Source organism: Telmatherina bonti (genome assembly GCF_933228915.1).
Source record: "Telmatherina bonti genome assembly, chromosome: 20".
NCBI classification, from domain to species: Eukaryota; Metazoa; Chordata; class Actinopteri; order Atheriniformes; family Telmatherinidae; genus Telmatherina; species Telmatherina bonti.
In genome coordinates, this window is record NC_136618.1 from 7,953,259 (window position 1) to 7,980,654 (window position 27,396).

General features: G+C 44.8%; 2 protein-coding genes across 3 annotated transcripts; one reads left to right on the forward strand and one right to left on the reverse strand.

Annotated features, from left to right (window-relative positions):
* Window positions 1–2,456: 2,456 nt before the first annotated feature.
* On the forward strand, window positions 2,457–15,353 carry chodl (chondrolectin; the record flags this gene model as incomplete). The annotated part of the gene is made up of 7 exons (XM_079259344.1): window positions 2,457–2,526; window positions 7,434–7,609; window positions 7,681–7,859; window positions 7,938–8,095; window positions 8,707–8,790; window positions 8,859–8,955; window positions 15,272–15,353. 7 exons carry the CDS (start codon window positions 2,457–2,459, stop codon window positions 15,351–15,353), a joined length of 846 nt encoding a protein of 281 aa, XP_079115470.1.
* A 4,417-nt stretch (window positions 15,354–19,770) lies between these two features.
* Window positions 19,771–26,171, reverse strand: LOC306770494 (zinc finger Y-chromosomal protein-like). 2 transcript variants are annotated; one of them, XM_079259349.1, is made up of 4 exons: window positions 25,961–26,171; window positions 25,540–25,770; window positions 21,620–21,946; window positions 19,771–21,500 (listed from the first exon to the last, which is right to left on the reverse strand). In XM_079259349.1, exons 2-4 carry the CDS (start codon window positions 25,757–25,759, stop codon window positions 20,080–20,082), a joined length of 1,968 nt encoding a protein of 655 aa, XP_079115475.1. In that variant the 5' UTR covers window positions 25,760–25,770; window positions 25,961–26,171; the 3' UTR covers window positions 19,771–20,079. The 2 variants fall into 2 exon arrangements, with proteins under 2 accessions (XP_079115475.1, XP_079115474.1); XM_079259348.1 differs by having other exon boundaries at window positions 25,528–25,770.
* Window positions 26,172–27,396: the final 1,225 nt, after the last annotated feature.

Sequence of the window (27,396 nt, forward strand, 5' to 3'; positions counted from 1 at the left end):
TTCATTTCAAGTAAAGCTGACTTCTGGATGACTCCGAAGACAATGTAAATCTTTTGTATCTCCATCTTTATGAAAATGGCATCTCGCAGGATGAGATTTTACCTGAATATCCTGCAAATGAGAGAGTGGCATGATGTGCAACCATAGACTGTATAAAAAGATAGGCAGAGCCACCATGACGTCGCCGGAGGTTTGTGAAGAGCTGAACTGAAGCTCATTGGGTGGTTCCTACTGTCGCCATCTTGGCAGCGTCATGTGTGTCATCATCGCAGGAATATACAAAAATGAGCAAAGAGGTAGAGCTGAGAGGGGGCTTTGAGCATCGGGGTAGATAATTGACATCTAGCGAACTCTGCTAAGAGCTAACCCAGAGCTAACAGGAAGTAACCAGCTAACAGAGGTAGACAGGCTAAAGCTAACCTCTTTTTTGGGAAAATGACCATATCTGATCACTTGATTTCCTCTGAATGCTTCTCTGAGAAATTATAGAACCAGAAGTAAGTTCTCCACATCAATTATCAAAGATCTGGCTACAACACAGATATTCCATTATGTTTTCAGCATAAAGCTTGAAAAACTGTCAGTACTGACCACTAAATGTATAACTTCTGTTATTTCAGAAAACGTACTGACATTTTAAAGTCTTATAATGTACTCCAATATGATAATAACACTATGAATATGGACTTTTCCAAGTATTTTAAGTTAGTTAATGCTAGCTAAAAGTAGCGGTTGTTTCTGTCTTCATGATGCTGGATATCAGATACCTGTAAATTAATAGGGACACTCCCATAATTATGCAAAATTTCAAGATTGAATAACATCTAAATGGATCAGTTATATGAGGATCAGATATTCTAGCACCCTTCCCAGTTTTCGCCTGTGGAAACACACACGGTGTTTTCTCCACCCCATAGACCGAATATGAAAGATGAACAGAGCCTTCGACGGTAAAAAGTGAAGCCTATGCAGAAGTGTATAAAATGCAGTTCCCCCTTCATCCAATAGGGGCTGCAAAACAGAGGGAATCTCCATAGACTCCCATGTTAAAAAGACCAACTTCACAGCAGAAATAAACATGTTTACAGCCTGGTTCAAAAATCCATTTTCAGTTTAATAGGTCAAGTTTACCTTCATGACAACTGTGGGGGGAGTAAATTTTTTTCTAACTCACCCGTTTAAAAGTAATTTGATCTCAAAGTTCAGCATATTTAGGGACGTGTCCTTCTGATTGACAGGTACCCGATCTCCCATAAGAAGAACGTAGAACAACCGCAGTTTTTAGCCGGTTAACAACGTGACTTAGCTTTAGCCTGCTTACCTCTGTTAGCTGGTTAGCTCCTGTTATCTCCGGTTAGCTCGGTTAGCTCTTAGCCACACAAAGCTCCCCTCACAGCCCCCCTCTCAGCTCCACCTCTTTGCCCATATTTGTATTTTCCGGGCAAGACGACAAGCATGCCCCTGCCAAGATGGCGATGGTAGGAACCGCCCACTGAGCTTCAATTCAGCTCTTAAGAAACCAATGGGTGACGTCACGGAGGCTCCGCCCATCTCTATATACAGTCTATGCTCCAGCCTCAACTGGCCCAGTCATGCGATCTCCCTTCCTGGTTCTGGTTCTGTTGGAGGACTTCCTCTGGACTGTCACACTGCAGCTCAGGATGAAGAGTTGAAGATTTGGTGGTTTTGCTATGTGAGCTGATTAAACATAGTTACTATAAATTGGGCTAATTTGGATCATGTAATGGATTTATTTTAATTGGATCATAATTGGACTGCGCTGGTGAAAGTGCCTCGAAATTACTTTTTGTTAATTGGTGCTGTAAAAATTAAAGATGAAATTAATTAAACTTGAAAAAAACTTGAAAGAAATAAGTCAAATTACTATCATGATGGCCTGCATGAGTCTCCAATGTGATGTAGAGACGCTGTAACACTGAAGGAGGAGGTCATCTTCAGGGCAGCCCCCCCCTAGCTTCCCCCCCAGGATCAGGCTCTGTTCCGGCAGCACTGCAGACCTCAGCTTCCCTTCAATATCACATTAATTCATTTAAAATATGGAGACGAGCGTGCACGTTGGTCCTCTGTGTGAATAATGAGAGAGAATTCCTGCAGCGCATGGATCAATGCAGAGGAAGTGTTGCTCATAACTGCAGATATCAGAAGAGACGGTCTTTTATTGATCAGCTGCTCTGCATGAGCCAATCAGATGAGGCCTCCAGTAAGTGAATTAAACTGTGGGTGGTTATGTGTGTGCGCGTGAGTGTGTGGCCCCCCAGGGTTTAATGAAGAGGAGGGTGCAGCTGAGGCTCTGATCGATCCTGGAGGAGGAGGCAGTGAAGACCCTCCTCTTCCTCAGCTCCACATCAAAGTGAAGACGAAGCACAGAAACATGAGATGCTGACGGCTGCAGGACTCCAGCATTCACTCTGACAAACATGACTTCTCATCCAGAGATGCTGCTGATGCTGGGGGTCGTCATGGTGACGGTGGTGGTCCAGGTCAACACGGCGCGAGTGATGAGCGGTGAGTGTGCACGTTGCTGATGCATGAAGTGGTTTTTGTGTTACTGATTCTGCATCAGGTGTTTGAGGTCAGAAAGTTTCTGGAAAGCTGCTGGTAATCTGATCACATGACCGAAGAGGCGTAATGATGACATCATCTGCGACATTGATTATCATTTATGAGACCAGATTTTCCTTTCAGTTGCTTCTGTTTGTCAAGATCAATGTTTTATTTTCCTTTAACAATAAGAAAACAGACTTTTTTAATCTCTCTCTTTAAATTACTTAAAATATCATTTACAGAACTAAATTATTTCTATTTACATATTTCAGTTCATTATAGTTGAGTTTACGATGAAACTTTCAAGATACAAATGTAACAGATAAATCATTTTTTGCTTTGTACCATGGAAACAGTTTAAACCTCCTGATGTCTAAATTGATTTAAAATAGTATAAAAATGATAACATAAAAAAAAAAAAATCAGGAGAAAACAGCAAAAAGACTTAGACTTAAATATTAGATAAATGAATAGACAATTAATATATTATTTTGAAAAATAAATAATATAAAATAAATACATAAACAAAAGTAATTACAACCGTAAATAGATGTATTCATTGGATTAAAAATAATAATCAAAGAGGCAGTTTGTTGGGTGTGAAGGGGTTAATCTGCTCAGTTAGCATCACGCAGGCTGCAGTGACACCTGGTGGGGAAGCAGCAGATTACAACCAACTAAAATCTCTTTTTCGTCCACTTGACACAAGACACGACATGGCGAGAAAAAGTCAAATAGATGACCTTTTACCAGACTCAGTTCTGTGGATCTACAGCTTAAACTGGACCAGATCTTTTTACCCGACCTCATTCCTCATGTCTACTGACCACAAGTCCCTGCATGACATCGCATTCACAGACTGTTGCCTGCTGAGTTGGTGCCAAGCTGGGCGTTGAACTGGAGATATTTATGACCACATGGCTTCACATGGTTCCTCTCAGTTGGCTGGGTTCTTCTTCTTTTGTTTCTTCTGGGTCCAGTACTGGTACGGAAGTTGAGGAGCATGTGTATATAAAAGATGGGCGGCGCCTCCGTGATGTCAACATGTAGGTTTCTGAAGAGCTGAATTGAAGCTCGGTGGGTGGTTCCTACCATCACCATCTTGGCAGGGGCATGTGTGTCGTCTCTCCCGGACAATACAAATATAGGCAAAAAGGTGGGGGGGGGGGGGGCAGTGAGCGTCATGGTGGATGATTGACATCGACCAAACTCTGAGCTGCTTGTGCTAAGAGCTAACGGGCTAACCCAAAGCTAACAGGAGCTAACCAGCTAAAGGAGGTAAACCGGCTAAAGCTAAGTCATGTTGTTAACCAGCTAAAAACCGCGGTTGTTCTACATTTTTATTACTTTAAGCGGGAGATCGGGTACCTGTCAATCAAAAGGACACGCCCCTAAATATGCCAAATTTTGAGATTATATAACTTTTAAACAGGCGAGTTAGAAAATAATTCACACCGCCCACAGTTGTCATGAAGGTAAACCTGACCTATTAAATCTAAAATTAATTTTTTAACCAGGCTGTAAACATGTTTATTCCTGCTATAAACATGTTTATTTCTGCTGTAAACATATTTATTCCTGCTGTAAACATGTTTATTTCTGCTGTAAATGTGTATTTCTGCTGTGAAGTTGGTCTTTCTAACATGGGAGTCTATGGGGATTGACTCTCTTCTGCAGCCCCTAGTGGATGAGGAGAGAACTTCAGTTTTATGCACTTCTGCATAGGCTTCACTCTCAACCGCCGGAGGTTGCCGCTTGGTTCCAAGCCTGAGAAACCAACACTATACAGCTTTTACATCCGAGACGTGACCTTTCTCTTCACAGTATAATAAGGAACTGGCTGCTTTGAACACACAACGTCATGGATTTAGCAAAGTAACACAAGAAGATTAAAAGGGAGAAACAGACAAAACAAGAGTCATGGTAAGATAGTCTTCTGCTGGCTGGAGACAGTTAACGGTCAGGTAGGATGCAGGATGGAGGCTGGATTAGCCGTCGATGGGGGGAACGCGTGACGGGAAAATGGCTAAAATTCTGCAGTGCGTCTTTAAAGAAGCAGTTCTGAACTTTGGCAGATTTTCTCAGTGAGTCGCTTCATAATGACGTCTCATCCAACATCTTCATCCTGTCTCTCCTCTGACCTCTCTCTTGACAGTAAAAGTCCATCTTGTCTGATCACTGGCTCTGTCCCATTCTCTCTCTCTTTCCCGTCTTTCTTCGATCATTTCTCGTTGCACCTCTGAATGATCAGCTGTAGTTCACGTTTAAAACATCCAGAGTGCTGATTTCCAGTTGTGTGTGTGTGGCGTAAAGCTCAGCTGTGAAGTGATCTGGTATCCTGATAGAAAAAGCTGAAATTTCACCCTCTGCAGGGGAACAAAGACTCCAGCATGCAGAGACTAAATGTTCAAAACAAACTAGAACATGTTTTTAGTCTCATTTCAGTTGAACTGTCAGATCATCTATATGTTCTGACTGTCTGGTTTGTCCCTCCTGGGCTCCGGTAGTTAGACAAACTAATCAGGAAGATGTGTACAGAGAAATTAGACCACGAAAGTGAATGAATTCACTGTAAACTCATTTCTACATCAGTTTCTTTATTAGTTAATCAATCTGGATCAATATAAAACTTTGATTCGGAATGTGAGCGATGGTTGCAAACCATTTAAACAGCGTATCGACGCCTGCTTAGATCGAGCTAAGAAGGCAGTGTCTGTATCCTCCACCATTGTTTCTGAGATCAAAACAAACACAACATGCCGAACAACCAGTTCTGACCCAGTTTAGCACAAACATGTGGATTCTGGACGGAGCTGGACAGATGTGGACACTCAGCTGCTGAACGCTGGATGCTCACACAGACAAACAACAACACTGATACTGAAGAGTTTTTGAGACACAACTCAGAATAAAGGTCATGAGCCGTTAAGAAGAGACAAGGAGGAACGAAACCAATGCAGGACTGCGGGGGGGCTGCAGTGGTGTGACGGACCAGAACCTTTCTCTCAGGGAGAAAGATGGACAGAGCTTCACCAGTCTGAGACAAAAAAGATTGTGGAACAATTTCAGAAAAATGTGAAGATCCCACCAGCTACAGTGCAGAATATAATAAGATTCAGATAATTAGAAGGAATCTCTGTATGCTGGGACAAGGCTGTATACATTAACAGCAGACATGATTCTCTACTGGAAACCAGTGCATGGACTCAGGAAGCTTCCAGAAACCAGTGTGAACCCAGTTCAGGCTGAAATCCACACATGCAGGTTAAAGCTCCATCATATGTGAAGAGGATCCAGAAACACACCGTCTTCTCTGGACCAAAGCTCATTTAAAATGTTCTGAGTGGAAACCTGGATGAAGATGTGGAATAGTTTGTGGACAGCATGGACGGCGTGTCCTGCAGACTAAAAAGGAGAGGGAGCATCCAGCTGCAGTGCAGATCTTTCACTAGTACTAAACATCTGCAGCATCATGGAAGCAGAAATCCAGCTACAAGGTCTGGGCCGGAATCTCTGCTGCTCTGATCATAACTGATCACTGATACGTTTTCTTCACTGATGCGGATCAATTAGTGAGGAAATAAACAGATTTATCGCTGCTTCACAGCGCTGCTGTTAACAGGAATGTTGCAGACTGAAACTTTAAGTTCTCAAATCGTCTGAAATCAACAAGCCCTGACAGCGGATGTACAGAAAGCGTTGCCTAGCAACCATCTGCATCAGTGTTGTGGTGGAGATGTGGCGATGCTGCTGAGGTTGCTCATCTGTTTCAGGACTTTCAGGTTTGATCTCCTCCATTAAACTGACAAGACGTCTTCGTTCCAGCTTTAACCTCTTTGCATTGTGTCACAATGGAGCGTGCGATGCGTTTTCAGCAGCGCTGGCAGCCGTGCTCGGAGAGCTCTCAGGCGGACCGACGGTCTGAAGGAGGACAGATATATATGGAGCTCTTTAGTGGCTTTAACAGGAAAGTGATGATGGTGCAGAAGAGAATCCAGCTAATCACTTAAAGTAGGTCTGAGTGAGGCTGTTTTAACCAGACGGTGTATTAATCACTGCTGCAGCTGCACACACACTCACTCACACACACACAAACATTCCTGCAAACATCAGCACAGAGCTTCTCTCATGTCATGATGCTGGTGGGACAGCAGTTACCTACATGATGTCAAGCTCATTTTAGTACAGAAGCATGTTATCTCCAGTGAGCCGGCGCAGGACAACAACAGCGTCCTGGCACAAAAAAACAATAAAAACTACAAATATATTCTCTTTTTTCTTTTTACAGAAAAGACGTTCAAAACATCATGAAGATGTTTGCATTTAATAAACTCTCCTTTTAGACTGTCAATCCTCATATATACTGTGTTCACAAATTATGAGCCCTGATAATATATATATATATATATATATATATATATATATATATATATATATATATATATATATATATATATATATATATACATTTGTGTCGATTAAGCAGTGTTTATATATATTATTTTACATATGTTTACTTTTAATGTACATATTTTCTGCAGAAAATGGGTAGAAAAATAAAATATATTCATATTCAAATTAAAAAATGCAAATTTATATTTGAGCATATTGTATATTTTTTATTTCATTCATAAAATATACAAAATATCAATCTTATAAAATAAACCTTTTTAAATTTTACAATTTTTTCATAAAACTATATTTACAAATTTATTTAAAATGGACTGTTTGTATTTGTAAAATTGATCAGTTTGAATGTTTAATAAATGTTATTAATTTTATTTATTAAACTATTTTACATTTTATCACATACATTACATTTTGTTTGATATTTTATGTTTATCTATGCACATATCTGTGTGTCTCAGGTCAGACGGTGTGTTTGGGGGGTCCTGAGCTTCCCTGCTACAAGATTGCATACTTTCATGATGTGTCGAGTCGAGTCTCCTTCAAGGAGGCGCAGCAGGCTTGTGAGATGGACGGAGGATCGCTGCTCAGCATCGAGAGTCCAAGCGAGCAGAAAGACATTGAAAACCTGCTACAGGTGAGACACAAACACACCTGGTCCTCATCTTCTTCCACTCCTCCTCCTCACCTCCTCATCTTCGCCTCCAGGCGCTGCGTTCAGGAGCAGTGGGTGGTGCAGGAGGAAGAGGCGGAATCGCGGACGGTGATTTCTGGATCGGCTTGACCCGGGTAAATGGAGTTGATCAGACTCAACCAGAAGTCAGCAACAGCTTGACTGTCTGTCCACAGCTCTACCAGTGGACCGACGGCAGCGTGGCGCCCTTCAGGTGAGCTTGTCAGGTGACTCACTCAGGCAGGTAACTGGTGTCATGGTGATGATGATGATGACGATGATCATGATGCAGGAACTGGTATTTTGATGAGCCATCATGTGGAGGAGAAGCCTGTGTTGTGATGTACCATCAGCCAACTGCATTTCCTGGTCCTGGCGGAGTTTATCTCTACCAATGGAACGACGACCGCTGCAACATGAAGCACAACTTCATCTGCAAGTATGAGCCAGGTAACATCAGCCAATCGGCTTCCGTTACGCCAGGTAACATCAGCCAATCGGCTTCCGTTACGCCAGGTAACATCAGCCAATCGGCTTCCGTTACGCCAGGTAACATCAACCAATCAGCTTCCATTACACCAGGTAATATCAGCCAATCAGCTTCCATTACACCAGGTAACATCAACCAATCGGCTTCCATTACACCAGGTAATATCAGCCAATCAGCTTCCATTACACCAGGTAATATCAGCCAATCGGCTTCCGTTATGCCAGGTAACATCAACCAATCAGCTTCCATTACACCAGGTAACATCAGCCAGTCAGCTTCCATTGCAACAGGTAACATCAGCCAATCAGCTTCCATTACACCAGGTAACATCAGCCAAGCGGCTTCAGTTACACCAGGTAAAATCAGCCAATCAGCGTCAAACATTCCAGGTACCATCCGCGTGTTTTTCTTTGCTCATTCTCAGCTGTTCTTTGCAGAGAGCCATCTTGTGAAGGAACATGGAGACACACCTGTTGAACGGGACTCAGGTGAGTTGTGTGTAGCAGCTGCAGTTTTTCACCGGTGACGAGTTAACCACGTCATTCAGCGGTGTGTGCTTGTTTTCTTTCAGCAGCGACTGCAGGTGGAGGTGTGGTCACTCAGTCAGCGGGCAGCGACGAGGCTCCCCCACAGGTCTCCATGACCGGAGCTTCAGGTAGGACCACCTGTGATATGTAAGCTGTGGTGATGTCATTCTGATGTCATTGTCGGCTGTGTCTTCAGGCATGTTGCTGCTGTACGTCATTATCCCCACCATCCCACTGCTGCTACTCATCCTGGTGGCGTCTGGGTCCTGCTGTTTCCAGATGCTCAGCAGAAGGTAAGACCCCCTCCATCGGGGGGGGGGGATGTTGTGATGGTATCTAAAGAAACTTTATTCTGGTTCCATTAACCTGGTTAACTGTTAACTTGTGACTGACCAGAACGTCCATGGCTCTGATGGTAAAATGTGGGGATCTTCTTCACTGACACTTTGAATGGTGACATATGTGGTGGGGGCGTGGCTACCTGCATATAAAGGATGGTCACACCTCTTCATTTGAATACAACCTCGTCATTTTTGCTTATGCCACTCGTGCATGCTCGATCCATGCTCAATGTCCATGTAAATCTCCATAGAATCGTAGTTAGCAGGAAAATGCAATGTCATGGCCGTTGGGTATTTGACCGTTCCAGTCAAACAGGAGTCAAAGTCACGGAAACGGGAACAAGTTTTCAACAGATTCCTGTGAAGAAACACCAGCGATCTACTGAGATTTATGAACCAGTGAGACCAATAAAAAGTCGTCAAACCAGCAGGAAAATAGCCACTATGCCAGATGTCCAGTCCGTCTCTGTGAATGGGCTTCAAAGGGATATTTTCGGCCATTTTGTACCAGATGATCCATTAGCGTAACACCACAAATAAGCATTTTTCACAGTCAACATCAAAAGAACAGAAACAGATTTTTAGTCTGTTAATCAGGAAAAGCCTGTCAGTCTCCAACATCCTCGGCGGGAACGTCAGAGACCGACAGGCTGACAGCTCAATCAAATGCTTGAAGGTTCCAATGACCTTGTCGTTACCATTGTAGGCTTATATTTGTAGAGACTAGACGCAGCATGGAGATTGTCTGGATCTGTCCTCCTGCTTCGTGGGCTCTTGTTTCTTGGCAGCAAGGTGGGCTGGTTTAGCCCCCCCCCCCCAAAAAAAGTGATTTAAGATGTTTTACATGACTTCTCGGGGAGGTTGGAATACATTTTGGCAATCTTTAATAATTCTATTTTTTTCAGCTTCTTCAAATTCACCTCTATTCATGGGAATTTGGGAAATAATCAGCATTTAAAAAGAAAATACAACACAGTGAACTGTTCAGCTGCCTTCTGTCGTCATGAGCGAAAGAGACAAGGACATGAGTTAATAAAATCTTCATCATCTTCATCTTCCTGCCGCTTATCCAGAGTTGGGTAGCAGCCTTAGCAGGGAAGCCCAGACTTCCCTCTCCCCAGCCACATTTGCCAACTCTGCGGGGGGGATCCCGAGGCGTTCCCAGGCCAGCCGAGAGATATAATCCCTCCAGCGTGTCCTGGGTCTTCCCCGGGGTCTCCTCCCAGAGGGACGTGCCTGGAACACCTCACCAGGGAGGTCCAGGAGGCATCCTGACCAGATGCCCTAGCCACCTCAACTGGTTCCTCTCGATGCGGAGGAGCAGCGGCTTATACTCTGAGTCCCTCCTGGATGACCGAGCTCCTCACCCTATCTCTAAGGGAGAGCCCGGCCACCCTGCGGAGGGAACTCGTTTCAGCCGCCTGTATACAAGATCTCGTTCTTTCGGTCACGACCCACAGCTCCTGACCCTAGATGAGTGTAGGAACGTAGATCGACTGGTAAATCAAGAGCTTCGCCTTCTGGCTCAGCTCCTTCTTCACCATGACAGACCGGCGCAGAGTCCGCATTACTGCAGACGCTGCACTGATCCGTCTGTCGATCTCGCGCTCCATCCTTCCCTCACTCGTGAACAAGACCCCGAGATATTTAAACTCCTCCACTTGAGGCAGGAACTCACTCCCGACCTGGAGAGGGCAATCCACCCTATTCCGGCTGAGGACCATGGTCTCAGATTTGGAGGTGCTGATTCCCATCCCAGCCGCTTCACACTCGGCCACGAATTGCTCAAGTGAGACCTGGAGATCACAACCAGATGAAACCAACAGGACCGCATCATCTGCAAAAAGCAGGGACTCAATCCTGAGGCCACCAAGTCGAATCCCCTCAACACCTCGGCTGCACCTAGAAATTCTGTCCATATAAGTTATGAACAGAATCGGGGATAAAGGGCAGCCATGGCGGAGTCCAACCCTCACCGTAAACGAATCCGACTTACTACCAGCAATGCGAACCAAGCTCTGACACCTGTCGTACAGGGACTGGACAGCTCGCACAAGGGGGTCTGGTACCCCATACTCCCGGAGTACCCCCCACAGGAGCCCCCGGGGGACACGGCCGAACGCCTTCTCCAGGTCCACAAAGCACAAGTAGACTGGTTGGGCAAACTCCCATGACCCCTCCAGGACCCCAAAGAGGGTATAGAGCTGGTCCACTGTTCCGCGACCAGGACGGAAACCACACTGCTCCTCCTCAATCCGAGATTTGACTATCCGGCGGACCCTCCTCTCCAGGACCCCTGAATAGACCTTCCCAGGGAGGCTGAGGAGTGTGATTCCCCTGTAATTGGAACACACCCTCCGGTCCCCCTTCTTAAAAAGGGGGACCACCACCCCGGTCTGCCAATCCAGCGGCACTGCCCCCGATGTCCATGCAATGCTGCAGTGGCGTGTCAGCGAGGACAGACCCATAGCATCCAGAGCCTTAAGGAACTCCGGGCGGATCTCATCCACCCCCGGGGCCTTGCCACCAAGGAGCTTTTTAACCACCTCAGCGACTTCAGCCTCAGAGATAGGAGAGTCCACCCCTGAGTCCCCCTGCTTGGCTTCCTCATCGGAATATGTGTTGGTAGGATTGAGGAGGTCTTCAAAGTATTCCCTCCACCAACCCACAACGTCCCGAGTTGAGGTCAGCAGCTCCCCATCTCTACTGTACACAGTGTTGATGGAGCACTGCTTCCCCCTCCTGAGCCGCCGGATGGTGGACCAGAATCTCCTCGAAGCCATCCAGAAGTCTTTCTCCATGGCCTCACCGAACTCCTCCCATGCCCGAGTTTTTTCGTCATGCCGCTTAGCCCGCCGGTACCCATCAGCTGCCTCCAGAGTCCCACAGGCCAAGAAGGCTCGATAGGACTCCTTCTTCAGCTTGACGGCATCCCTCACTGCTGGTGTCCACCAACGAGTCCTGGGATTACCGCCACGACAGGCACCAACGACCTTACAGCCACAGCTCCGGCTGTCCGCCTCAGCAATAGAGGCACGGAACACAGCCCATCCGGACTCAATGTCCCCCGCCTCACTTGGGACATGGTTGAAGCTCTGCTGAAGGTGGGAGTTGAAGCTCGCTCTGACGGGGGACTCAGCCAGACGTTCCGAGCAGACTCTCACAACACGTTTGGGCCTGCCAGATCTGACCGGCTTCCTCCCTCACCATCTGAGCCAACTCACCACCAGGTGGTGATCAGTTGAAGCTCCGCCCTCCTCTTCACCCGACTGTCCAAGGCATGTGGCCGCAGTTCGGACGATACAACTACAAAATCCATCATCGAACTGCGGCCCAGGTAATCCTGATGCCAGGTGTACATATGGACACTTTTATGTTGGAACATGGTGTTCGTTATGGACAATCCATGATGAGCACAGAAGTCCAATAACAAAACACCATTTTTGTTCAGGGGGGTGGGGCCATGCCTCCCAATCACTCCTCTCCAGGTCTCACTGTCATTGCCCAAGTGAGCATTGAAGTCCCCCAGCAGAACTATGGAGTCCCCAGAAGGAGCACCCTCCAGCACTCCCTCCAAGGACTCCAGAAAGGGTGGGTACTCTGAACTGCTGTTCAGTGCATAAGCACAGACAACAGTCAGGACCCGTCCCCCTACCCGAAGGTGGAGGGAAACTACCCTTTCATCCACTGGGGTAAACCCCAATGTGCAGGCACCAAGCTGGGGGCTGATGAGAATGCCCACACCTGCTTGGCGCCTCTTGCCATGAGCAACTCCAGAGTGGAAGAAAGTCCAGCCCCTCTCGAGGGTACTGGTTCCAGAGCCCAAGCCATGCGTCGAGGTGAGTCCAACTATATCTAGCCGGAACCGCTCAACCTCGCGCACAAGCTCAGGCTCCTTCCCCACCAGATAGGTGACATTCTACGTCCCTAGAGCCAGCTTCTGCAGCCGGGGATCAGACCACCAGGGTCCCCGCCCCTTGCTGCCGCCCAGCTCACATTGCACCCGACCCCTACGGCCCCTCCCACAGATGGTGAGCCCACGGGAGGTGGGGCCCATGTAAGCCTTTTGGGCTGAGCCCGACCGGGCCCTATGGGCGAAGGCCCGGCCACCAGACGCTAGCTCTCGTGCCCCACCTCCAGGCCTGGCTCCAGAAGGGGGTCCCGGTAACCCGCGTCCGGGCAAGGGAACATTTCTGCCCGGGTTTGTGTTCATCAGAAGGGTCTGTGAGCCGTGCTTGGTCTGGTCCCTCCCCTAGACACCTATTTGCCATGGGTGACCCTACCAGGGGCATAAAGCCCTAGACAACATAGCTGCTAGGATCTTTGGGACAAAAAAAAACCCTCCACTACGATAAGGTGACGGCTCAGGAAGGGGGAATTAATAAAATGGTTTGTAAAAAAGTTGGAAAATGAGATCACAAAGATTAATAATATATGTTTTATGCAGATATAGACTTTTTGTTTGTTTTCTTTCTTTATATAGTTTATTTCAGTTTTATTTATTGATTTGGATTTTCAAGTCTATCTAATTAGCTTTTTTATATTTATAATTTTGATTAATTTTCATTCAAACATCACTCCTCAGCTCGAATGAAGCTGTTGAACTGAAACCAGTTCCAGCCAGTTTCTTATTAAATTTGTCCCAGATTGTCGACAGTCCCATCAGACCAGAAAAATCATCTTTAATTAAACTCATTCAGATAAACGCTAGTCATTAACACGCAGCTGCCTTCACATCAGTGAGATGTGTGTTTTTGTGCTGCAGTTTGACACACAGAAACTCATCATGAGAAGCTGATGAGGAAATTTCCTCTGCACCCAGAAAATATTCCTGTTTGCTCCCATCAAGTCCTGGTTTGGCTCAGAATTCCAGTCTGAACTTTATTGGACAAATCTGGTCGTTTTATTTTGAAAGCTCAGAAAGCTGAAGTGAAAATGCTGAGGTACAAACTTCACAGCGTTCAGTCCAACTGAATCCATCCAAGTTTTATTTTTTATGAGGTATTTATCATCTACCTCAAACTTAGCTTCAAACAGCCAAAATAACATAACATGGCACACAGGAAGTTGTTTGACGGGGGACTTTTTTCACCGCTGCACCACTAAACCTGCAGATGAGTTACTTGAGATGTTGAGCAGGAATTTCAGGAAGTGCATCGGTAACAGACATGAAAGTTGAACATGACAACGAATCTGTTGCTTGGTTTTAAAAGGTCAAAAGTTTTGATAATATAGTTAGTGACTGGTTGCTGATTCTGCGATGGACTGGCGAGCTGTTCGGGGTGTACCCTGCCTTTCGCTGGGATAGGCTCCAGCTTCCCCACGACCCTTCATCGTACTCAGCGCTTAGGATAATGAATGAATGATTGGTTACTTATTAAATCAGGATTAATATCCTTATTAATAAAAATCTGTATAAATTAAAATCAATTCTGGATTTTATTTACCTGCTTTAATTGTTGGAGGAAATTTTAAATGAGTGAAATAAATAAATGGACTAGAAAAGCTCTGTGAGAGGTCAGACCTCCACCAAGATCCTCCATCTCCACCCATCTAGTGATTCCAGTCGATTTTCTGGTTCTACATTCAATTACTATGGATCAATTGTCAGATTTTAGATACATTGATAATGTCTCGGCTACATTGTGGTGTTTGTTGCATGGTTGTTCTCTTGCAGTAATGAAAAGTTGTTCCTTTATTGGATGGGAGTATCCAGAATGTTGTTCCTGTTCTGGATGGTTGTATCCAGAATGTCGTTCCTGTTCTGGATGCTACCATCCAGAATGTTGCTGGGATCCACATCTATCTTTGATATCTTGTAAAACCTGTTGGGATGCTGGATTTTCTCACCATTAATTGTAGAATTACGTGCAGATCTACTGAAAACGTTTCTATCTCACAATGAGGAAGAATCCTTCACAACATTCCTGCGTCCAGATGCAGATCCAGATCAGTCTAAGTTAGACTAGGACCTGTTTTCAATAACACATCGTTAAAATCTGTCTCGAGGTTTTTGAGCAAACTTGGTAAAAAACCAGACAAGCTGGTAAAAACAATCTTACTGGCGGGAACAAATAAATAAAAACTCAGGTTTCAGTCCTCATGTGTTCTCCTGTGATTTTGCCTCCTTTTACAGCCACTGAGTTTGGTTAAATTCATATAACCAGATCATCAGATGATGATTTATGATCATGATTATTGGTGAAAACTGATGGTTTATGATGATTGAAGTTTAATGATGATAATAATATCACTGATATTCCCACAGCCACCCTCGCACAAAGACCGCCGCCAACCAGTCAAACCTGTGGATCTCCAGGACGCCCAAACCTGACAGCATGGAGGTGTGACATCACAGTGACATCCCCAGCTGAGCGATGATGTCACAGGACAGAGATTTTATTTTCATCATTTCTGACAACAGTAAATGTTTTTGCATCCATCCATCCTTTTTAAATCCCATGTCTCCTTCTCTACTTCCTCTTTTCCTTTTTTTCAGTTCAGTAATTTCTCATCTTCCTCCTGCTCATGGAACTCAGATGTTTAATTAACTGACGAGCCGATGAAGTTAACGAGAGAGGATGAGCAGCTGAGAGGAAATGAGACGCCTCCCGGGGGGGGGGGGGGAGTGATTGCGTGGGTGCGTTTGATTTCACAGTGAGCTGATGGAGCAGCTGCTCTACAGAGATGAGGATGAGGAGGAGCGTTAACGAGTTTCTTTGTGGACTGATGAGACGTGTGACTGATTGCAGGATGTGTTCATACAGGACGATGGGTACGGTTTCAGGTCGTTGACCTCCTTATCGTTGGACTGAGTTTGGCTCAGGCTGCTGACGGCGCCCCCTGCAGACCACAGCTCCATCACATCACTGTGACACTGCACAGCAGGACGCACCTGTTGTTTTTTTCGAATGGAACACCTGAACACGAAGTTCTGCTGCCAGTTGCTGTAGGTTCTGAACACCACGACTCACTCTGACAGCCAAGGACCGATCATTTATAATCCAGTAGGAGGTGCAGCTGTATGTATGGAGCAGCAAAAGGGACACAATTCTGACTGACTTTAGTTGCTTGTAACTGAAACGCAACAAAGGTTCGGACCATTTTGCAGCATATATAGTTGTTTAAAATATGACACATAAAAGGTAGAGAATTTCCTTTAAAGCTGCGCTAAATTTTGGCAGAATTTTGCACTTCACTGGCTCTTTCAACATCCATCTTCATCCTGTTTCTTTTCTGGTCGCTGTTTTGCCAGTAAAAGTCAGTCAGTGCACTCCTATCTTACATGTTTCTTTTTTGGTGTTCTCCAAGTGACCCTTCGCTAAGCCCCTCCACGGTTACTGTTGCTACGCTTGCAAGTTTTCTATGCTGCCATTTCTCACAACGCAAAACACATGGATTTCTCAGCTATATATATATATATATATATATATATATGTATATATATATATATATATATATACATATATATATATACATATACATATATATATATATACATATATATATATACATATACATATATATATATATATACATATATATATATACATATACATATATATACATATATATATATACATATACATATATATATATATACATATATATATATATATATATACATATACATATACATATACATATATATATATATATATATATATATATATATATGTATATATGTTTTTTTTGTTGTTTTTTTTTACTAGAAACAAAAATGGACAGGTTTCCCATCCACGTCTGCAGGTCAAAGATGGACAAATGAACTTACGTGAATTTGCCTCCTACATCGCAAAACCTGCGATGTGAATATGGCACATGCGTACATTGCGATGACAATGCTCAAACGATTCATTTACAACTCTACTTCAGTGTTTCTCTAATAGATTTGTTTGGCCTCCAGCGCTACGCAACTACCTTACCAATGTCAAAACACTAATAACTTTGAGCTAATATTCTACAAGTCTTGTAGCTAACAACTGTGTGCTAGTTAGCATTAGCATCTTACCTTGGAACAAACTGTTTTTAATGTCTTCACGTATTTAGCTGATTGAGGTTTTCCGGGCTGTTAGATCCATATTTGGCATCTGTCAAATTGTGTTTTGGGTTTTTCATCCAAACCCAAGCTGTACACACCGCTTTGACATTTGGTGCAGGAAAAAAAACCCTGTCAGGCCCTTCTCTCTTAGTTACTGTTGCTAATTTATAATTTGTCATTAGTGGTTCTAGGATGGGACTTAGCGAAGGATCCATGATGTTCTCATGTGTTTCTTTGATGAATGTTTACAAAAAATGCCAGTGTCATAAGAAAATGTCAGAAGCAGACTTTTAAAGTCAGAAAGTTGTGTCGTGCTACTTCAAGTGTTATATTTGAACATACAAAACACACGTGCACAGAAACAGATCTAATGCCTCTTTTCCATTAGTGTCAGCTTGTCTCGACCTAACTCGCCTCGTCCTAAGCTTGGTTACCTTTCTTTTCTATTACAGTTTAGTACCAGGTCTAAAATGGGCGGGGTTTGTGTGAAATCACTGTGACATCAGTGTTATGCACGACAAGCTCTATAACAACACAGGACCTAGAGGCAATCTGCTACTTGGTCTGCAGCTCGCTGGTTGCCGACCATAAATTGTATCCATTTGTTGGAACTACTTCCAGTCTGGTCTGTTTGATTCGTTCCGACCATTTTGGTCCTTCACCTGCTGAAAGTCACTTTTGAGCTTTTTCAGCTTCTCTCAACACTGTTGAAAACTCCTTTTCTACGTGTAGCCATTGAGTCGGAAAGCTCTTGATAGATTTTTTCATTTCGTGTCGCTCCATCTAGTTCCCTCTGTATCCTTTCCTCAGCAACCAAGCAAAGAAATGTCTTCACCTTAATGTTGGACCATGGAAACGACCTTTGGTGCGCCATTGCTTGTCACGTAATGTAAACAACTTGCGAGTTGGAGTCGCTATTCCAGTGATATCACTCTCTGACCTCTGATTGGCCGCACCCCTGAACAATAGCGACATGCAGTCTTGCAACGTCACATACAACCCGACTCAGCTCGCTTAGAACCTGGGTTGAAAAGTTACAGAAGTTGAGTTCTGACTGGAGAAGCAGTCACCAATGGTGATTGGTACAAAAGCCGAGTGGAAAACCCTACAAACCAGCCAGGGCAAGTTAAGTTGAAACAAGCTGATACTAATGGAAAAGGGCCATAACCTATCAATCGGCCTGCTCTCCATGATTAACATAAGTATAGTTAATCAAGAATAAAGAGACAAGATTTATCAGAGGGAGCATATAGTAAGAAAGGAAATGTCCAAACAACTAATGTCTGACCAAAATAATTTGCATAATTAGCTCAATGTATGTAGCTTCTGGGCTACCGATACTACCAGTAAAGTCTCTTTCTCCATATTCTCATGTCTTAATTTACGAAATGAGTCTGATTACAGGATACTTTGCTCTACATTTTCGTGCTGTAGCAACATTAAAATAAACTATTAGTCATGCTGGGCCCCTTTTAAACATAGAACTAAGTAATGTTGATACTAAGGTTCTTTTTGAGCATCTTTGTAGTTTATTTTAAACTCCAGTGTTGATGTTGGTCCTGAAACACACTCACTGAAAACTAAACATGGTTTCCCCACATTACCTTAAAACCAATTAAGCGTTAGCACAAAGCTGGATTAGCACTACTACCTAGCTTCATGCCAAAATCAGGCTAATAGACTAAATGTAGTTCCTTTTTAAGTCTCCATTAAGTCTCCAAGGGAGTTGAAGATGCTAAGAACTTCACGTCTATCGTGGAACTAAAATATAATCTACTGTTGTTGTAGATTGAGTCGTATTATGGCTTAAAATGGATCCGATATCATTTTTAAGTTTAATTTATATCAACTACATTCAACTGGACTGTATATAGAAGGATATTCCATGGCAAAGTTTAAAAATGTGATTTTTCCAATAGCTGTCAGACAAAACACAAATTACGACTGAGGGAAAGAACACTGGGATCAGACGCCGTAAAAATTATTCGCTCTCCTTTGTGATTTGCTACTTGCAACGTTTTGAATTGCGATTTTGAATTAAAAACAAATCATTCGGTCCCGATCCATACGGTTTACACGTCGTCTTGTTTCAGGTCACATTTTATACGAGATGTGTCGAAACGTTTTTCCACAGAGTTGACTTAACATCCCTTTCATCATGTTGCATTAATGCGGGTAACAACCATAAACAAGAAGAACTTTGTTCATGTTCTAGAAGTTACAAGAAAAAACCTACGTCATTTTATTCTCTTCCTGGGTCAAGTTCTTGCTATCGGTTCCGATTGGATCTCTTTATAAATTTTCCCGCTTTTTGATATAAAACAGCGGCTCCGATTGGACATTATAGATTCCATCATGGTTTCCATGAATAATAGTTAAAACTTGAACACGTTTTTAAAGTTGCGTCAAACAGCAGCAGGTCTCGGTTTGGTCCTGTCTGCCGATTGGTAAGGGGGTCGGGTTCTACAGAACCACAGATAGCTTCAGTTCTGACTGGAGAAGCAGAACTTTCTCAGATGGTTCTGGTCCCAGCAGCCCATGAGGTCCCGATCTGGGTTCCTGAACCTTCTACTCTGGCTATGACAAACCTGAACCTAGAGATGCTGCATCTAGAACCGGAACCACTCACTCTGCTCGCATTCACACCAGAAAGAACCCAAACAGCGCAGTTTCATTCTTTTATGTTCAAACCAGAAACCTACAGAACTTTGTTCATACGGATCCGTTTTACATCCAGATCAGAACCAGACAGTCCAGTCCTGAACCTCACTCCGGATCTGGACCGGCCACATGAGCGTGGCTGATGACGTCATCACCACAAGCCGTTACCCTTACATTCAGTCCTTGTTGTCATGGAGACGCCTCCTTCGGCTTGTTTGTCACACTAATGCCCATCTGTGTCCTGATGAGACAACACCGTTTCCATGACAACCGAGGAAAAGCGCACGATGTTTCTTGGCAATTGAAAAAAATTGGTAAATCGGAGCGTTGGTCTCCTGACTGTGGACACTGAGCGCGCTCAGTGTGGCGCTTCATCAGGTGGCGTCCAGCTCCTGCATGATCTCAACGTCTTCGTTTGTCGAGGCCTCAATCTGCTCACCCTCGGTATCCATGGAGACCACAGTCTCCTCCTGCTTGTACGACATAATGTCCACTATATCGTCGTCGAAGAGGATGGACGGGACATCGGAATCAGTCGCCTTGCCGACGCCGTGCATGCGTCTCTTGTGCTGCTGCAGGTTGCCATGGCGATTGAAGCGAGCCTGGCAGAGGTCGCAGGCGTACGGCCGCTCGCCTGTGTGGATGATGACGTGTCTGGCGAGCTGCGAGCGGCACTTCTTGTCTTTGCCGCAGATGTGGCAGACGAAGCTCTCGGGCAGGCGCGCCCCGTTGGCGTGCACAACCTCGCGGTGGCGCTTCAGGTGGCTGAGGCGACGGAAGCTGCGGCTGCAGAAGTCGCAGGAAAACGGCCGCACCTCGCTGTGGATCAGGGTGTGGCTCGCCAGCAGAGACCTGAACTTGAAGACTTTGCTGCAGACGGAGCAGGGGAAGATGTTGGACGAGGACGATCGCCCTCGGCGACCGGCAGCGTTCTGGGCGTTGGCGGTTTTCACCTTCAGGTGGACGCGGGCGTGGTGCTGCCTCAGGCAGGTGGCGCGCTGGAAGCCGCGCAGGCAGAGGCCGCAGCGGTACGGCTTGTCACCCGTGTGGATGTGGGTGTGAGCGGCGAGTTGTGCCTCCGACTTCAAACGTTTCCCGCAGACGGTGCAGGTGAACGGCGCGTCCAGGCTCTCCTCGCCATTCGCCTGGTTGCTGTGAACCATGATCTTGTGGCGCCTTAGCTGGTACTGGCGGGCGAACTTTCTGCCGCAGAGGTCGCAGAGGTGCGGCCGCTCGCCAGTGTGTGTCTGGAAGTGGATGGCGAGCTGCGACCGGCATTTAAACTCTTTGCCACAGAGGTCGCAGAGCAGCGAGCTGGGCCGCTGTGGCTCAGCGGCGCCGTCCACGTGGACCACCTTCTTATGGTGCTCCAGGTCGTTGACCCTCATGTAGGCTTTGGCGCAAAGGTTGCAGCGGTGCGGCTTGACGCCCGAGTGGATGACCTCGTGGGTCTTCAGCCGCGAGCGGCAGCTGAACGTCTTCCCGCAGATGGCGCACAGCCACGCCGGCGCCACGCGCTGCTTCTCCAGCTTGGTGACGCCGTTCGGGTGCAGCCGGTTGAGGTGGTGCTGCAGGTTGTCACGGCGATTGAAACGCATCTCACACAGGTGGCAGGCGAACGGCTTCTTCCCCGTGTGGATGAAGGAGTGGCGCGCCAGGCTCGACTTGTTCTTCATCACCTTACCGCAGACGTCACACACCGTGTTGTCGGGCTCCAGCTTCACCGTGAGCCCAGGTGCATGCTGGGAGTCCGGCTGTGGGTCACCGCCGGCCGACGGCGGCGGAGACGCCTCGTCTGAACGGAGACAAAATGTTTGGACAGAAACATTCTGATAAATGTCAGTAAAACCAAAAATCTTTTCTAAAGTTTCGTCTGAAGAAAAGCTGAGCAGCGCCGAACTGGTTCTGACTCACCTCCTTCAGGTGGAGTCCAGTTCGGGTCACCTGTGTCCTCCTCCACCGTCACCACCTCATCATCCTCCTCTCCATCCTCCTCCGGTTGGGGGTCGGGCGGTTTGAGGCGACAGCGTTGCGGCAAACTTCTCCTGTTGCCGTTGGAGCTCGGAGGCGGCCGTCGCTTCCGGAGGCTGGTCCTGGACTGGTCGGGCTCTGAAAAGGATTTGTTGGGAGGTCGGATGGTTCTGGTTCTGGTCCGGTTGGTGGTGCAGTGCTGCAGTAGAGCGCCGCCGTCGGCTCCGTCGGGTCTGACGGTGAGACACTGCAGCAGCATCCCAGAAGAACCTGCAGACAGAGTCCACAATAACAGACCTGGACCAGGTGTTGCCCTGAGCTGTGTCTGTCAGGCTGCAGGGAAGTGCAGACACAGCTCAGGGTATAGAGTTCTCAAATACCAGAAACAACTTCCTGTTCCCTTTCATATGTGAGATTTTCAGGTGAACATGTGAGGACATGTGACTCATGATCATACATGTGAAAATGTGAATAAACATTGTATGTGCTAAATATTAAAAACCAAAAAACACGTTTTGTTTCACTGTGACTTTATACAACACACTGAGCCTGACAGACGTAACGCAGGGCAAAGTGTAGTTCCCCAGACTTAAGTTTAGCTTGTTATATTTTTATTTAAACAAATTAAAACATGAATGTTTTTATCTATTGCTTTTTATTAGAGCTAGCATGAAACTAATTAACACCTGCAGTCTTCTGGCAGGGCAAAATAAACCCATAAATGTGTCGGTAGTGTGAGATTGTTGTAAAAGTGAAGGTATAACCAGGTGTAAGTTGGTTAATATTAAAAAAAAGTTGATTAGTTTAGAAAGCATCTCTGTATAAATAAGGAAAACTTAATGGCCTTTAACGCACCTATAAGTGCGTTTCTCCTTTTGTCACATTTTTAGAAAAATATTAAAGAGAAAATTTCAGCCTGTCAAACTGGTGAAGTATATAAAAAATATATTTACATCTTTAAGGGTCTTTGTGACAATATTTACATGATATAGTTAAAATAAGACTAAATGAAATGTACAAACTAAACTAATTACTATTGTGGTAAAATGACACATACATGTTAATGATTGGAGAGTTTTGGTTAAATCCTGTTAAGTCCTGAAATCAGACAACTTGTCTGGACCAACGAGACGTTTCCGTTGACCAGGGATCTCAGAGTTCAGTCCTGGAGGGCCGGTATCCTGCAGGTGTTGGATGTTTCCCGCCAGAAACGCACCTGATTGAAATGAATGGATCATTAACAGACGAGTGTAACAAGCTGTGGAGATCAGTGTGATTTGGATCAGGTGTGTTTCAGAAGGAAAACATTCATGCCTGCAGGACAGCGGGCGCCGAGGACCGGATTGGAGATCCCTGCCTTGAACGTACAAACTGGCAACCAATATGAGATCCATATAGACGCATCTATGATTTTTCTGACACAGAGAAGGCAGCAACGGTCCTCCGCTGCCCTCTGGTGTCACAAACACGTCACAGCTCCTCTGAAACCTCCAACTACATCCACAAACTCTGCTTTCATTCATCTTTTATGCAGATTTAAAAGGTGCAAAGTGTAAAAAAAAATCTGTCAATGCCAGAAAAATAAAATATATCATAAAACTGTTTCTGTTGGCACCTATTCATATAAATAAAATAACTTGTGTTTCTGTTACAATGAGGTAATTATATCAGTCGATATAATTGGGTCCACCTGGCAGCTGCCACATTTAGGCCAGCATTTCAAAGAGGAAAAGAAAGAAAAAAGAAACAACAAAATTTGCTTGTCATTCAAATAAGTTATTCCAAAAAATCATATAGTTTATGGGCTTTAGGAAACTTGCAAAATTTCAGGGCCTTTTTCAACTAAATTAATTATTTTTTAAATGCCTCAAGACTTTCCAAACTCTACATTTGTGAATAAAAAAAAAGCCAATATAACCAAACTATTATTTTCAAATTCAAATCTCATTTTCCATTTGCAAATCATATTAATTTTAAATAAACATGCATCTATATACATATAAATATACATATACAAATAAATGTACATATAAAGGAATGTAAATATTAGATATACTTATCCACATAAAAAAGCTTAATTTCAAAACAGTGCTAGCTCTTGTTTGTTTTTTTTCCTTCCTTCTTGTGTTACTATTTTACTGCTCAGTTGCTGGAATGTACCTGGAAAACTTTAAACCTGTTTCAAGCTGTATTGTTATGCAATTTCCTTAACTAAAGCTTTAAAAAAATAAAATCTAGGCCAGCGTTTTACTACGGTATTTCTGAATGGACAAACCATCTGAGCTTTACGACGGCTTTCCAGCTTAGTACCCGTCTGATGAAGTAACTACCAAAACCCTGTGGACCCCCCTCCCGTCTCGATACCAGGCTTGGTTTTATGCTTTTCATAGCCGCTTCTCATCATATCGATGCATCTCGACTCGTTTAGTTCAACCAGACCAAAATTATTCCAATTACCATGTGAGTACATGACCTCCACTTCAATCCCACTGGTTTGGAAGCATCGCGTGAACTCACAGGCGAGCATCAATGATGGTTAAATCATTTCATCATCACGTGTCATCGTCTTACTGACATGATGTAAGAGGTAGGGTACCACTTTCAGCTGCAACGTTCATGAATACATGCTTCAGTAGAGCTGAAGGTTGTTCAGATCTAGTTTATTCAGCCTGTATGTTGCATGTGTGAAACTATTAGTCAAATCAGACCCCGCCCCCGAGGCTGGTCAACCTGGTTTGGAAGAAGTAATGCTTTAAAAAGTACCACAGAAGACGACACACACACATAATACTACAGTCATCGCTGCACCTGAGACACCTGGATACACTCACACCTGAAAACCTGTTTATGTCTGGAAGACTTTTGGCCACTGACGGCCACCGTCCATTAACAACTGTGTTATTCCCATTGTCACCACTAGATGTCAGTAAGTCTTATACAAGATACCTTTAAAGCTCAGGGGGGTTCTTATGTCACACACAGAGTTGTTTGTCCTCTCAGAGACACTGTAGTAAAAATACCACCGTTTTCCCTCATTAAGATGTTTTCGTAGATGTTTGTCCACCAACATCTAACCTTATTGTTACTGTCAGTAAAACATTTATTCTTTTAACTGCTTATTTAATTATGTTGCTATTATCGTAATAGTTCATGTGTAACAAGCTTGTTTAAGTTCTTTAACACTGTCATGACATGATTTTAGGCCCCTTCATGGTAGCAATACTTCCTTTCTGTTTTATTTTATCTGCTTTTCTCACATTTTCCCCTCTGATGGTCCAGATCAGTGGTTCCCGACCCGGGATCCTGAGAAAACACAAAGCGCCGAAAAAGTCTTACCTACAATTGTTAAAATGACCAAAACAGCTAGTTTGGTGTCGGTATGAAGTGGGAAGCCGGGAACCACTGACATAAACATGCATGTTGGTTATTCATGCATCCTGACTCATGTCGCACGGTTTGTTTAATAAAGTTGGGGGAAAAAAACTTCTCCTGATGACAACCGCAGCATACAGGAAGAAACGGTTGGATCTTATGGGTTTTTTAGGCATCAGCTGACAGGAGCTGGTGATTCTATGACTGGCAGACAAAAACAGCTGGATCCTACATGTCAAACATTTTAAATCACGACTCAGCATTTTTCTGCTGACTGAGATGTGAAGGGATGCACAGAGACCGTTTGTGGAGTCCTGTTTACGCTTCCATCTGATGTCTAGAGGAGAGAAGAACTCCTTCCAGACCCTGATCCAGACCAGTCAGAGTATTTACACCTGGACTACAGGTGAACCTCACCTGGTTCAGACAGGTCACACACACACACACACACACACACACACACACACACACACACACACCTTCATTATCACCTGAGTGTGTCCAGCTCAGTTGCTGACCCAGCAGGTCCACCTGGACGCCGGCGTCCCTCGTCTCTGTAGAGTCACTCTGGCAGCCCACCTCCTTCCTCCCCTCCTCCTCCTCACCAGGGCTTTCCCACTGGCAGCCCACCTCCCTGCTCCTCACCACCTCCTCCTCCTCTTCTCCTCCATCTCTCAGCAGGAACAGCTGTTCTCCTGCAGGTTCGTCCATCTCTGCAACACCTGAGAACAGTCACATGATTACAACCCCTGACCTCTGATTGGCTGCTGGTGGGTCAGCTGTATTACCACACGCGGCGTGCGCGCGACACGTCATAAACCACAGTAAATGACAAGTTCTGGGACTGTTGCTAAACTCAGAGTGTGTCTGCATCAAAACAACACCAGAACCAGGTGTTTCCTGATAACTCACCTGTTCGCGTCTCCTTCCAGGATCAATACCAACCGATTCCTGATCGATCAGCTGCTTCAGCCTAAAGCTAAACGCTGCTAACAAACAGAGACATTTTACATGCAGGGCGCAGCCGCGTGCGCACCATCTGCTCTGATGTCTGACCCGAAACAACTCAAACCGAACTTCTGGTCTTTTGGACCCACACCGGAAAACAAGCGCGAGGAAACACTTTACTTCCTGTCCTCCTCTTCTTCTTCGGTTCCGGTGCAGCGTGTTGCCTGCTGCCACCACGTGGCCAGAAGCAGGAACTGCAGCTGTTCAGAGCAGAAGTAATGATTAAGAGGGAAAAGGAAGGAAAGATCATTAATCACGATTAAACTTTACTTTTTTTTGCCTTTGGTTAAAAAAGGGGGTATCACCTAAACATGATCCAGTTTTTAACAAGTTGATCTTTATTTGAACTTAACAGGACAAGGATAAAAAATTACACACATTAATCCAGGGGTGCCAAAGTCCCCAGCCTCGAGATCTACCATACTGCTGTTTTTAATTGTAACTCTGAATCAAATAAGTGGCTTGTTAGCAGGCCTCTGCAGAGCAGAATGACATGCAGAAGAGGATTTCAGCTATTTGACTCAGCTGTGCTGGACAGGGGTTGCATCTAAAGGTTGCAGGATGGTATATCTCGAGGACTGGACTTGGGCACCCCTGCATTAACCCCTTAACGGTCACAGTCTACCCCCCCCCCCAAAAAAAATGCCAAAAACATCTAAAAAAAAAGACTTACCCAAATTAAATTAGATGCTGTTCTTGAACCCTTTGGATGACATTCAAGGTTACTTAGTTAAACAGCCTATAAAGACACCATAGCTGCATATAGAAGTTTGTGTGTTTGAACTTCTTACAAAACTTACTTCATCAAGGGAGTTCCATGTCTTCTGCGATGCGTCAGAACGAGCCTATGGTTCAGTAGCGTATCTATGCACAGTTGATGATCAAGGTCAAGTCTACCTCTCCTTCATACTAGCCAGATCAAAGGTGGCCCCCAAGAAACGCCCAAGCATGCCACGTCTGGAACTTAATGCAGCACTCACTGGTGCCCAGCTCGCCAAGCTCATCCAGACAGAGATTACACTACCCATGACATGCCCAAACAAGTTGCAACAACATTAATTCTCCACCAGCAGAGGGTGCTGTTGGACTTTGACGTGTAGGGCTTTCATACAACTGTACTTGTTTTTGCTTTCGGTTATAAGAGGGAATCACCTAAACATAATCCAGTTTTTAACAAGTTAATCTTTGTTTGAACTTAACAGGACAAGTATGAAGAATTACACACATTAACCCCTTAACAGTCACCCCCCCAAAATGCCAAAAACGCCTAAAAAAAGAGATACCCAAAATTAAATTACATGCTGTTCTTGAACCCTTTGGAGTGCATTCAAAGTTACTTA